This window comes from Tachyglossus aculeatus, chromosome 2 (assembly GCF_015852505.1).
Source record: "Tachyglossus aculeatus isolate mTacAcu1 chromosome 2, mTacAcu1.pri, whole genome shotgun sequence".
NCBI lineage: Eukaryota > Metazoa > Chordata > Mammalia > Monotremata > Tachyglossidae > Tachyglossus > Tachyglossus aculeatus.
Window position 1 is genome coordinate 82,014,190 of NC_052067.1, and position 13,081 is coordinate 82,027,270.

The 13,081-nt window shown below is 45.3% G+C and overlaps 1 protein-coding gene across 4 annotated transcripts in view; it reads left to right on the plus strand.

The window, feature by feature from the left end:
- The first annotated feature begins 857 nt into the window (after window positions 1–857).
- The window catches only part of AHI1 (Abelson helper integration site 1), a 261,125-nt gene continuing 248,901 nt past the window's right edge, over window positions 858–13,081 (plus strand). For 3 of the 4 annotated variants that reach the window (XM_038772621.1, XM_038772639.1, XM_038772648.1), the window contains exons 1-3: window positions 1,550–2,087; window positions 9,218–9,290; window positions 11,305–11,426. In XM_038772621.1, coding sequence (XP_038628549.1) covers window positions 9,281–9,290; window positions 11,305–11,426 — 132 coding nt within the window. In that variant the 5' untranslated portion in view covers window positions 1,550–2,087; window positions 9,218–9,280. Of the gene's footprint in view, window positions 936–1,549; window positions 2,088–9,217; window positions 9,291–11,304; window positions 11,427–13,081 lie in introns of those variants that run through there. The other variant, XM_038772630.1, reaches the window with a different exon arrangement.

A 13,081-nucleotide genomic window follows, 5' to 3' on the forward strand; every position in this document is an offset into this window, starting at 1 on the left:
CTTCCATTCTGTCACCCAGATAATAGTAATAATAACGATGGCATTTATTCATTCATTCAATCGTATTTATTAAGCACTTACTATATGCAAAACACCGTTCTAAGCACTGGGGAGGTTACAAGGTGATCAGGTTGTCCCACGCGGGGCTCCCACTTTTAATCCCCATTTTACAGATGAGGTAACTGAGGCACAGAGAAGTTAAATGACTTGCTCAAAGTCACACAGCTGTCAATTGGCGGAGCTGGGATTTGAACCCATGACCACTGACTCCAAAGCCCGTGCTCTTTCCACTGAGCCATGCTGCTTCTAAATATGAGGACATTAAGTGGATAAATATCCTACAGGTGAAGATAGAGGGGATGCAGGTTTCACCGCTTCCTTTACTTTCCTTTCTTTTCCATTCCCAGCCACCTCCCCATCTCCCTAGATTGCAAGAAAAGCCGTTGACAGGGAGAGCTGAACAGGACTAAGAAATGTAATAACACCTGTAGAAAATGATTCCTAGTCCCAGAGTTCGTAATATTTGGAATAGAGGTGAGCGTTGCAAGCCAACTTGTTGCCAACTTGTACTTCTCAAGCGCTTAGTCCAGTGCTCTGCACATAGTAAACGCTCAATAAATACGATTGAATGAATGAACGGAAGGGTCCTCCGCGGGTGATGGAAGGGGGCGGTGCCGCAGCCCCTTCCTCCCTCCCGCCTCTCCAGCGGCGCTGAGAGAGCTCCGCTGCTCCGGCGCTGCTGTGGTCCCTCCCCTCGTTGCTAGGGGCAACGGAATTGTCAGCCGCGGATGACGAAAGGGGGCGGTGCCGCAGCCCCTCCCTACCTCCCTCCCCTGTCCCATCTCTCCAGCGACGCTGAGAGCACTTCACTGCTTCATCGCTGCTGTGGTCCCTCCCCTCGTTGCTAGGGGCAACGGAAGCGTTATCCGCTGATGGTAAAAGGGGGCGGTGCCACAGCCCCTTCCTCCCTTCTTCCCTCCCCTGTCCCATCTCTCCAGCGACGCTAACTGAGATTGCACCACTGCTTCAACGCTGCTGTGGTCCCTCCCCTCGTTGCTAGGGGCAACGGAAGCGTCATCCGCGGATGATAAAAGGGGGCGGTGCCGCAGCCCCTTCCTCCCTCCCTTCTTCCATCCCCTGTCCCATCTCTCCAGCGACTCTGAGAGCGCTTCACTGCTTCAACGCTGCTGTGGTCCCTCCCCTCGTTGCTAGGGGCAACGGAAGCGTCATCCGCGGATGACGAAAGAGGACGGTGCCGCAGCCCCTTCCTCCCTTCTTTCCTCCCCTGTCCCGTCTCTCCAGCGACGCTAAGTGAGAGCGCTCCACTGCTTCAACGCTGCTGTGGTCCCTCCCCTCGTTGCTAGGGGCAACGGAAGCGTCATCCGCGGATGACGAAAGGGGACGGTGCTGCAGCCCCTCCCTCCCTTCCCTTCCTTCCTCCCTTCCTTCCTTTTCCCGTCTCTCCAGCGACGCTAAGTGAGAGCGCTTCACTGCTTCAACGCTGCTGTGGTCCCTCCCCTCGTTGCTAGGGGCAACGGAAGCGTCATCGGCGGATGATGAAAGGGGGCGGCGCCGCAGCCCCTCTCTCCCTTCCTCCCTTCCTCCTGTGCCCCGCCTCTCCAGCGGCGCTAAGTGAGAGCGCCTCGCTGCTCCAGCGCTGCTGTGGTCCCTCCCCTCGTTGCTAGGGGCAACGGAAGCGTCATCCGCGGATGACGAAAGGGAGCGGTGCCGCGGCCATCTCTCCCCCCTTCCTCCCTTCCTTCCTTCCTTCCGTCCACTTGTGCCCCACCTCTCCGGCAGCGCTAAGTGAAGGCGCTTCGCTGCTCCAGCGCTGATCTGGTCCTTCCCCTCGTTGCTAGGGGCAACGGAGGCGTCATCCGCGGGAGATGTACCGCTCCCCTCCCTCCCGCCCCCATCCTCGGAGGCGCTGAGCGAGGGCACCCTGCCGTCCCTTTTTTGGTCCTGCGCCGTCCGCGGTCTCCTTCTCCATCCTCCTCCATCCTCCTCCATCCTCCTTCATCCTCCTCCTCCATCCTCCTCCATCCTCCGGCGCCGGCACCGCTCTGGTCCCTCCCCGCCCTTCCCGTGTGAGTATGTCCCTGTGGGGCTGGCCAGGCCCTGCACGCTCCCGTGGGGAGAGGCCGCGATGGATCGGGCGGTAATCGTAATAATGATAGTGTCTGTTAAGCGCTTACTATGTGCCAAGCGCTGTAGTGGCCGTCTGAGCCCCGCAGGGCGCTGGGCTAAGCGCTCGGGAGAGCCCAGGACAAAGTTGGGACACACGACCAGCTTGCAGGCTCAGAAAAGTTTCTCTGCGGGGGCCGAAAGGGAACCCCCGTGGCTCGAAATAATAATAATAATTATAATTACTGCCGACTTGTACTTCCCAAGCGCTTAGTACAGTGCTCTGCACACAGTAAGCGCTAAATAAATACCATTGAATGGATGAATATTAAGCGCTCACTATGGGCCAAGCGCTGTTCTGAGTGCTGCTGGGGTAGATGCAAGGTAATCGGGTTCTCCTACTTGGGGCTCACAGTCTTAATCCCCGTTTTATAGATGAGGTGACTGAGGCACAGAGAAGTTAAGTGGCTTGCCCAAGGTCACACAGCAGACAAGTGGCGGAGCCGGCATTAGAACCCATGTCCTCTGACCCCCAAGCTTGTGTGTGCCCACTGTTGGGTAGGGACTGTCTCTGTATGTTGCCAATTTGTACCTCCCAAGCGCTTAGTACAGTGCTCTGCACACAGTAAGCACTCAATAAATACGATTGATGATGCTTGATGATGATGATGCTCTTTCCACTAAGCCAGGATGCTTCTCCAAATAGTTAGTGGAACTTTCTCAAAGGGCACAGTCCTCCACCGTTACTGGGAGGGCACGCTTGGAGAGATGCTCAGTGAGGATGGAAAACAAATGTCACCCGCCTTCGCTCCCAAGCTCAGACGAGCTAAAGGCTTATTTCTGGCTGAGCTCAAGCTAAGCTCCTAGGGCAATCAATCAATCAATCGTATTTATTGAGCGCTTACTGTGTGCAGAGCACTGTACTAAGCGCTTGGGAAGTACAAGTTGGCAACATATAGAGACAGTCCCTACCCAACAGTGGGCTCACAGTCTAGAAGGGGGAGACAGAGAACAAAACCAAACAAATTAACAAAATAAAATAAATACAATAGATATGTACAAGTAAAATAAATGGAGTAATAAATATGTACAATCATATATACATCCGTCTGGTCCCCAAACCAACCAAGTGCAGCGTGGCCTAGTGGAAAGAGCACAGATCTAGGACTCAGAGGACCTGGGTGCTAATTCCACTCTGGCCACTTGTCTGCTGTGTGACCTTGGGCAAGTCACTTAACCTCTCTCTACCTCAGTTCCCCACCTGCAAAATGGGGATCAAGACTGAGCTCTGTATGGGACAGGAACTGTGTCCAACTCCTGCCGATTACCAGTGCTTAGTTCAGTGCCTGGAACAGAATAAGCATTTAAAAAATACTAAAAAAAAGTAAAAAAAAATCAGCCTAAGACAAGACCCCTTCAAGTTGGCTTATTTTATAATTAAATCAATAATAGTAGTGGTATTTGTTAATCTTTTGGTAATAATGATAATAGTATTTGTTAAGTGCTTACTATGTGCCAAGCACTGTACTAAGTGTTGGGGTGGTATACAAGCAACCCAGGTTGGACACAGTCCCTGTCCCAAGTGGGGTTCACAGGTCAATCCCCACTTTACAGATGAGGTAACTGAGGCCCAGAGAATAATAATAATATTGATGGCATTTATTAAGCACTTACTATGTGCAAAGCACTGTTCTAAGCGCTGGGGAGGTTACAAGGTGATCAGGTTGTCCCATGGGGGGCTCACAGTCTTAATCCCCACTTTACAGATGAGGTAACTGAGGCCCAGAGAAGTTAAGTGACTTGCCCAAAGTCACAGAGCTGGCAATTGGTGGAGCCGGGGTTTGAATCCATGACCTCTGACTCCAAGGCCAGGGCTCTTTCCGCTGAGCCACACTGCCTTTGCCTTGTCCAAGGCCACACAGCAGACAAGTACTGCTTTGAGGAGGCTCTAGATGTGCCCATTCTCATAGTTCTCTTGTTAACACAGAATTAAACCGATTTATATATATGATAGAGTCCAGCATGTTTCCATTAAAACTGGTTCTGGTGAAGAAAAAGCAGATTTCTGGAAGCTTGTCCCTCCCCCCCAGGATGCTAAATTGGAAAACCTACAGAAGAGAATACAGATCTGGTGCACTGGATCAGGAGGATCCTTAGGGAACTTGGCTGTAGGACTTTGATCAGAAGGAAATGAAAATGCTATAGGCAGACTACTTCCTTTTCTTTTTTGATCCCTTACCTCCTAGTGAAGCAGCGTGGCTCATTGGAAAAGAGCACGGACTTTGGAGTCAGAGGTCATGGGTTCAAACCCCGACTCCGCCAATTGTCAGCTGTGTGACTTTGGGCAAGTCACGTGACTTCTCTGTGCCTCAGTTACCTCATCTGTAAAATGGGGATTAAGACTGTGAGCCCTCTGTGGGATGACCTGATCACCTTGTAACCTCCCCAGCACTTAGATCAGTGCTTTGCACACAGTAAGTGCTTAATAAATGCTATTATCATTATTATTATTAGTGTGGTATAGTACCGTGCTCTGCCCATAGTTGGTGTCCAATAAATGGTGGTGGTGTGATGATCAGTCTAATCAATCCCCAAGCGCTTAGTACATCATCATCATCATCATCAATCGTATTTATTGAGCGCTTACTATGTGCAGAGCACTGTACTAAGCGCTTGGGAAGTACAAATTGGCAACATATAGAGACAGTCCCTACCCAACAGTGGGCTCACAGTCTAAAAGGGGGAGACAGAGAACAAAACCAAACATACTAACAAAATAAAATAAATAGAATAGATATGTACAAATAAATTAAATAAATAAATAAATAGAGTAAAAAAATATGTACAAACATATATACATATATACAGGTGCTGTGGGGGAGGGAGGGAGGTAAGATGGGGGATGGAGAGGGGGACGAGGGGGCTCTGCACACAGTAAGCGCTCAATAAATACGATTGATTGATTGATTAAGCACTTACTATGCGCAGAGCCCTATTCCCTGGGAGAGAGATAATGTAACCAAAACGGTAGACCTGATCCTTTCCAATAAAGAGCTGATTCCCTTGGATTCAAATACAATAGTAGAGTAATTATGGAACTCCAGTCTTTCCCTCCTTCTGTCCCATCTTCAACTCTTTCACCTTCTCTCAAAATCAACCCCTTCCACCTGCACCTCCCACCCCATCCCTTAGTGCTCACATTCTCTTTCAGGCCAATAACTCCCTCCTGCTTCATATCCTCTACTCTGTCCATTTTCAAAACCCTCCTAAACTCTCATTTCCTCCCAGAGGCCTTCCCAGACTTAGGCCTTTATTCCCGTTGGGTAGGGACTGTCTCTATATGTTGCCAACTTGTACTTCCCAAGCGCTTAGTACAGTGCTCTGCACACAGTAAGCGCTCAATAAATGCGATTGATTGATTGATTGATTCCTCCTCTGTCTTCCCCTCATAGTGTTACCTATGTAATTGGATATATATACATTAAGCACTTGATATGCACCCTACCCTCAGTTCCATAGCACTTATAGATAAAGAAGCAACTTGGCCTAGTGGAAAGAGCATGGCCCTGAGAGTCAGAAGATCTGGGTTCTAATCCTGATCCTACCATGTGCCAAGCTGTATGACCTTAGGCAAGTCACTTAGCTTCTCTGTGCCTGAATTCCCTCATCGGCAAAATGGGGATTCGATACCTGTTCTCTCTTTTACCTAAACTGTGAACGCCATGTGGGACCTGATTATCTTATATCCACCCCATTGCTTAGTACAACACTTGGCACATAAAAAGTGCTTAATATATACTATTATTATTAATCAATTATTCCATAAACTATTTTAATGTCTGTCTCCTCTAAGTTTTGAGCTCCTTGTGGGCAGAGAATGTGTCTACCAATTCTATTGTATTGTGCTTTCTCAAGCACTTAGTACAGTGCTCGACATGCAGTAAACACTCAATAAATGCCATTAATTGATTGATGTAGGGTTTTGCAAGAACTCCACTCCTCATAATGGGGTTTTTGATACTTTCCACAGGAAGTTAACAGTTAATCTAAGCAATATTTTCAGGCAGAAGCTGCTTCTCATGAGGAAGGGAATCTTGCACAGAGGCGACTTTGTGACTTCCATTTCTGGTTTTTCCTTACTTTTTTGTGGTGATATTTTTCCTGTGAGGTCTCAGTATGATTTAGTGAGTTTGGGGACTGTTTTCTTTGTAACCTACTCAGATGTCAGAACTATTTTAATTTCCAGTTTTCAGGAAAACCTTTTAAGGTTAGTAATAGAATAGTGATTTTTTACAGAATGTTTAATGAAAAGCAGTGCAGTGCCTCAGAGATATGGATTGTTTTTGTGGTATGTCACGACTCTAAAGATAAGTTTGTATCCAGTTTTTTTTGTTGTTGAATCTGGGGATTAGCAAGGGAAAATAAAAGGATATGAAATGAAAGCCAACAAGTTTTTCTGCTTGTTAGGATAAATGGCTTGGTTGAGGAGGAGTTTGAAATCAATGACTCAAATGAGGTTTGTGGTTTATCCAAAAATTACAATTTTCGTGATATAGTCCCATTCAATTGAGAGTTGGCTGTATTTGCTATTTTATGGAAAAGTACTATCATTTAAGTCTAACAGTAGTTAAATGACTGTAGAACTTTGTCAAATTATAAAAATAGAAATTTATTATTATTATTTTCCTCAAGTACTGTTGAGTCGTTTCCAAATCATAGCGACTCTGTTGATGTATTTTTTCCAGAACGTCCTGTTTTTTGCCATGATCCATAGCCTTTCTAAATGTTCTTCCATTATCGTTATGGTCTCTATCCATCTAGCTGCTGGTCTGCCTCTTCTATGTTTTCCGTAGACTTTTCCTAGCATTAGGGTCTTCTCCAGAGAGTTAGTCCACCTGATTATGTGTTCCAAATATGCTAATCCAAGTCAAGTCATTTGGCCTGCCAAAGACCACGTTGGTTTAATTTGCTCCAAAATCCATTTGTTTTGTTTTTTTGGGCAGTCCATGGTATTCAGAAAAGCATTCTCCAACACTACATTTCAAAAGAATCGATGCTCTTTCTATCCCGTTTTTTCACTGTCTAGCTTTTGGATCTATACACTGTCACTGGAAACGCCATAGAATTGACAATTTGTATTTTTGTGACAATTGTTAGAAAATATATTTTGTGTATAAATTATTTTAATTTACAGTCCATAAAAATATATCCTGACATAACATAGGGAGTAGTTTTAGATAGCATATGGTATATGGTCCATTGTAATTCTAATTGCCTAGTATTTATAATTATAATAATAACATCTTTTAAGCACTTACTATGTATGGAGCGCTGGTTTAAGTGCTGGAATAAATAAAAGTTATCAGATCAGACACAATCCCTGTCCCACATGGGACATACAATCTTTGATATGTACATGTTCCTAATCAATCAGGCAATGGTATTTTTTGAGTCCTTGCTGTGTGCAGAGCACTGATTTAAGTGCTTGGGAGAGTACGGTACAACAGAGTTGGTAGACACATTCCCTGCCCATAACAAAACTCACAAATTCATGTATTCATTTTCATTTCAAAGTATTGTAATTCTGAATTATTTTCAGAGACACATCAGTAGAAAAAGTAGTGATCCCTAAAAAGCTCTTTTATTTTAGGCTGCATTTGGATGGCTGCAAGTTAGGACCTCAGGGTTTGAGATTTTCAGATTCTACTTTGCCACCAAATCCTCTCTCTTTCTTACAGATCTTTCAGTCAATTGCATTTTTTGAGCACTTACCATGTGCAGAGCACTGTATTAACTGCTCGGGAGAGTACAATATAACAGACACATTCTCTGCTCACAATGAGGTTATGGTCTAGAAGGGGAGATAGGCATTAATGTAAATAAATAAAGTCACAGATATGTACATAAGTGCTGTGGGGCTGGGAGAGGGGATGAATAAAGGGAGTAAGTCAAGTTGGGGTAGAAGGGAGTGGGAGAAGAGTGAAGGAGGGCTACCCATTTCTCTCCCCCTTTCTTCCCCTTCTTCCACCTGGTCCTCTTCTCCTATACTGTTTAATAGAGTATTTGCTCACTTAGGTGCCCCATTTTGGTCCCAGGATTCACAAGTTCTCCCAAGTAGAGGGGGAGAAGAAAGAAATGGTCGGATGCATTGTGTGTGGTGTCAGTGGATCAAGATAGGATGCTGTTCCGCTCCCCAGTCACTGCCTCAGCGCTATTTGATAGTACTTTACGTTTCTTTTTGTACTGGCATTTAATTCAGTAAAAGAGCAATGAGTGGCAAAGAGGGCTCATGCTGGATATAACAATGAATAGGTATTTGTATTTGAGAAAAATATCTTTATGATGGCATCTGTGAAAGATTTCTCCCAACATGGGAAGTAACGTGGCCTAGTGGCCTGGCAGTCAGAAGGACCTGAGTTCTAATTCTGACTCCAACACTTGTCTGCTGTGTGACCTTGGGTAAGTCACCTAATTCTCTGGGCCTCAGTTACCCCATCTGTTAAACGGGGATTCAGACTGAGATCCATTGTTTTGGCAACATGATTTCTCCATATCGTGTCTCCTGGGACTCCCAGATGCTGACTACAGTTCTATGCACTTTTCTTACTTGTGAACGAGTCGCAGAGAAATTGCAGCGTGGCTTCATGGCAAGAGCCTGGGCTTGGGAGTCAGAGGACATGGGTTCTAATCCCGGCTCCACCACTTGTCTGCTGTGTGACCTTGGGCATGTCATTTCACTTCTCTGGACCTCAGTTACCTCATCTGTAAAATGGGGATTAACACTGAGAGCCCCATGTGGGACAACCTGATTACCTTGTATCTACCCCAGTGCTTAAAACAGTGCTTGGTACCTAGTAAGCACTTAACAAATACCATTATTATTATTAGAGAGATTGCTGAAATAGCCCCTTTGAGGTGATTCTTCTGTTTCAATTTAATCATTAATACCTTAAAGTAGAGATTTATTATGTGGCTTCAAAGGGAGCCTGAGAGAGTAGTTGAAATTGCTTAATCGTCACGTAGTGAGAGTTTTGTTCACTTGTCTGCATCTGTCTTCATTTCACATAGATGTTTTTATTTACTGTTTTTCCAGGCTGCTGAGTGTGCTGATTGCTTCAACACTTCACGTTGATCATCAACATTATAAATATTTAAAATGCCAACGGGTAAGCATTTTACAAAACAAAGATGTATCATATCATTCAACTGCTCATTCCCTTTTAAACTTTAATTCCTCCAGTAAATACTAGTAAGGAGAGAATGAATATCAGAGACATAGGTATATCTTTATAATGCATGCTTTCATGGATTTCATGCAATCCTACTTGATTCCTGTAGTTGCATGAGCTCAACTGGGCAGGAACCAAAGAAAATGTAGTTGAAGAATTGGTGCTTCGATGAATTCCTCCATCATCAATCAATCAATGGTGTTTACTGAGCGCTTACTATGTGAAGAGCACTCATTTAAGCACTGGAGAGAGTACAATACAAGAGAAATTAGGAGACACATTCCCTGCCAATTAATAAGTGTTTCCATCTTGTTCAGCCCCTGCCTCAGTTTCCAAGTGAGAAGTGACAGCGATGACAGTGGGAAACGAGGAAGGAGAGCAAATGTTAATTAATTTTTTCTATTATATTTCTTAAGCACTCACTTTGAGCCGGGCACTGTACTAAGCGCTGGGGTAGATATAAGCTAATCAGGTTGGACACAGTCCATGTCCCACATGGGATACACAGTCCCCGTTTCACAGATGAGGTAACTGAGGCACAGAGAAGTGAAGTGACATGGCCAAGGTCACGCAGCGGGCAGGTGGCGGAGCTGGGATTAAAAACCAGATTAGCACACAGAGTCTTGTACGCACCATGCTCTGTGCTCTTCCCCCTGCCCTGCCCCCCTGCCAATTGATCAGTAAATCAGTCAGTGGCATTTTTGAAAGTTTACTGTGTGCTGAGCACTGTACTGAGCACTTGAGAGACTATAATAGAGTTAGTAGACATGATCCTTGCCCACAAGGTGAGTACAGTTTAGTTGGGGAGAATACCCACTACCTTTTCAAATCATATGAACCACTCACTCAATCAATCATCAGTATTTATGGTGCACTTACTTTATGCAGAGAGGTCTTGGGAAGGTACAATACAACAGAATTAGCTGTCACGTTCCCTGCCCATAACAAGCTCACAGGCTAGGGGGGAGATGGACATTAATATAAATAAGTAATTTATAATATATAATTTAAATATCTGTACATAATTGCTGTTTAGTTGGGGCAGGGCAAATATCAAATATCCAAAGGTCACAGATCCAAGCGTATAGATGATGCAGAAGGGAGAGCAAGCTGGGGAAAAGAGGATTTAATTGGGCAAGGCCCCTTGGAGGAGATGTGATCTTACTAAAACAAAGAAGATGGAGAACGTGAGTCTGGCATATTATGGATGGAGAAGGAGCCCCAGACTAGGGGGAAGATGTGGGAAAGAGGTTGGCGGCGAGATAGACGAGCTCGGGGCACAGTGAGTAAACTGGTGCTAGGAGTGTGTGGGCTGTAGTTGGAGATGGGTGAGCTCGCTTCCCTTAATCATCATCAATCGTATTTATTGAGCGCTTACTGTGTGCACAGCACTGTACTAAGCGCTTGGGAAGTACAAATTGGCAACATATAGAGACAGTCCCTACCCAACAGTGGGCTCACAGTCTAATCTGAGACAAAAAGTGGCACCGAAGCATCCGAGAGGCTCAGACAAAACTGGAGGTCGTGAATTAAAAAATGGGCCCTCATCATCCGCCATCTTTGAATAGGCTCTACGAAACAGTCACCCCAACATCTTTTAAAACTGGTTTTTTGGAAATGTTTCAGAAGTTAAATATTTCCTTTAAAGGTCCACTCTTTTAAAGGGTGTTTTTAAATCCAGTGCACGTCTTTAGTGCCTCAAATCTTTTTTGACATTTTAACGCATACGTAACTTTATGTTTGCTGTTTAGGAGCAATTACCTATGTGACCATTTGAGAGCCTGCAGGATTAACTAGACATTATACCTTAAAATTTATTAATGGTATGCATCGCTAAGAAAAATATTCTGATTTTCACAATAGGACAGTTAACTTTCAGAACAATAGAGTCACGTACAGCTCTGTTATAATTGTTGGAGGAAGTGACAGAAATTCCCCTGATTTTTTGTAGTGGAAAGTGAAGCAAAGGCGAAAACCAAGGTTCGTTTCGAAGAACTCTTCAGGAGCCATGCTGCTTTAACAACTGACAAGAAGAAACCGAAGAAGAAGGCAAATTCTCAAGAAAACATTGCGGTGAGTTTATGAATAATGTGACAATGTGGATTACATGTTTGTTGGGGAGGGGGAAATATGGCTTTAGCTCAGGACGCTGAAACAAAGTGTAAAAGAGCATTCACATCAGAGAATTTAGAGAGACCAGCCTAGGTGTGATGCCATAGGGAGAGGCACCTTAAAGCAAGAATCAATCAATCAATGGTATTTATTGAGAGCTCAGTATGTGCTGAACACTGTACTACGTGCTTGGGAGAGTACAGTAGAACAGAGATGGTAGACATCATCATCATCATCAATCGTATTTATTGAGCGCTTACTATGTGCAGAGCACTGTACTAAGCGCTTGGGAAGTACAAATTGGCAACATATAGAGACAGTCCCTACCCAACAGTGGGCTCACAGTCTAAAAGGGGGAGACAGAGAACAAAACCAAACATACTAACAAAATAAAATAAATAGAATAGATATGTACAAGTAAAATAAATAAATAAATAGAGTAATAAATATGTACGAACATATATACATATATACAGGTGCTGTGGGGAAGGGAAGGAGGTAAGATCAGGGGGATGGAGAGGGGGACAAGGAGGAGAGGAAGGAAGGGGCTCAGTCTGGGAAGGCGTCCTGGAGGAGATGAGCTCTCAGCAGGGCCTTGAAGGGAGGAAGAGAGGTAGCTTGGCGGATGGGCAGAGGGAGGGCATTCCAGGCCCGGGGGATGACGTGGGCCAGGGGTCGATGGCGGGACAGGCGAGAACAAGGTACGGTGAGGAGATTAGCGGCGGAGGAGCGGAGGGTGTGGGCTGGGCTGGACAAGGAGAGAAGGGAGGTGAGGTAGGAGGGGGCGAGGTGATGGACAGCCTTGAAGCCCAGGGTGAGGAGTTTCTGCCTGACATGTTTCCAAGAAAATTGTAACAGAGTTTTTATAACTGTTACCCTCACCTATATACAGATAAAATATAAGAACACTGTGACAGAGCTGATGCTGGAGATCAGATTGTGTTCATCTGGACCTGGGAGCACATTTCCAGGGTTAAGGATGCAGGAAGCATGTTTACCAAGTCTGTTATTTTGTACTCTCCCAAGAGCTCCGTAGAGTGCTCTGCACTCAGTAAGTGCTTAATAAATACAATTAATTGGTTGATTAATTCTCCAGCAACAGGCTGTGACCTTCCATCTACCCCTGGCTCGCTGCTCCATGTGAATTATAGGCCTGTCACCAAAGGCTCTGACTTGTCTTCAGCTGAGTCTCCCAACAGAGAGACGATTCAAGCCCCAGGCCTTGAAGGAAACCCAGACAACCAGCCCTGAAGCCACTTGGAGTTGAGTCCATTGCTGGGAAGCTGCCCAGACAACAGTTTCCTGCAGAAGCACTGCAGATTAGAGCTCCTTCTGTTTTAGCCATGCCCTGGGTGACTTGGTGGCAGTAAAGTCTCAGCCCTGCAATTTAAAAAAAGATGACCACAACTCAGGGGACAGTGGCCCTTGGGGGCTAGCCACCCGGGCTCAAAAGCTCTTTGGTTACCCCATGCCCACCCACAAAAGAATAATAAAAAAAAATTGCATTTGTAGAGAGACCAGCACAGGGACCCAGAGGAAACAGGGAGCAGCCAAGGAGATGTTTGTCGTTCAGAAATCACAGGTTTTTGGTTTTTTAAAAACTGCCATTTGTTGTT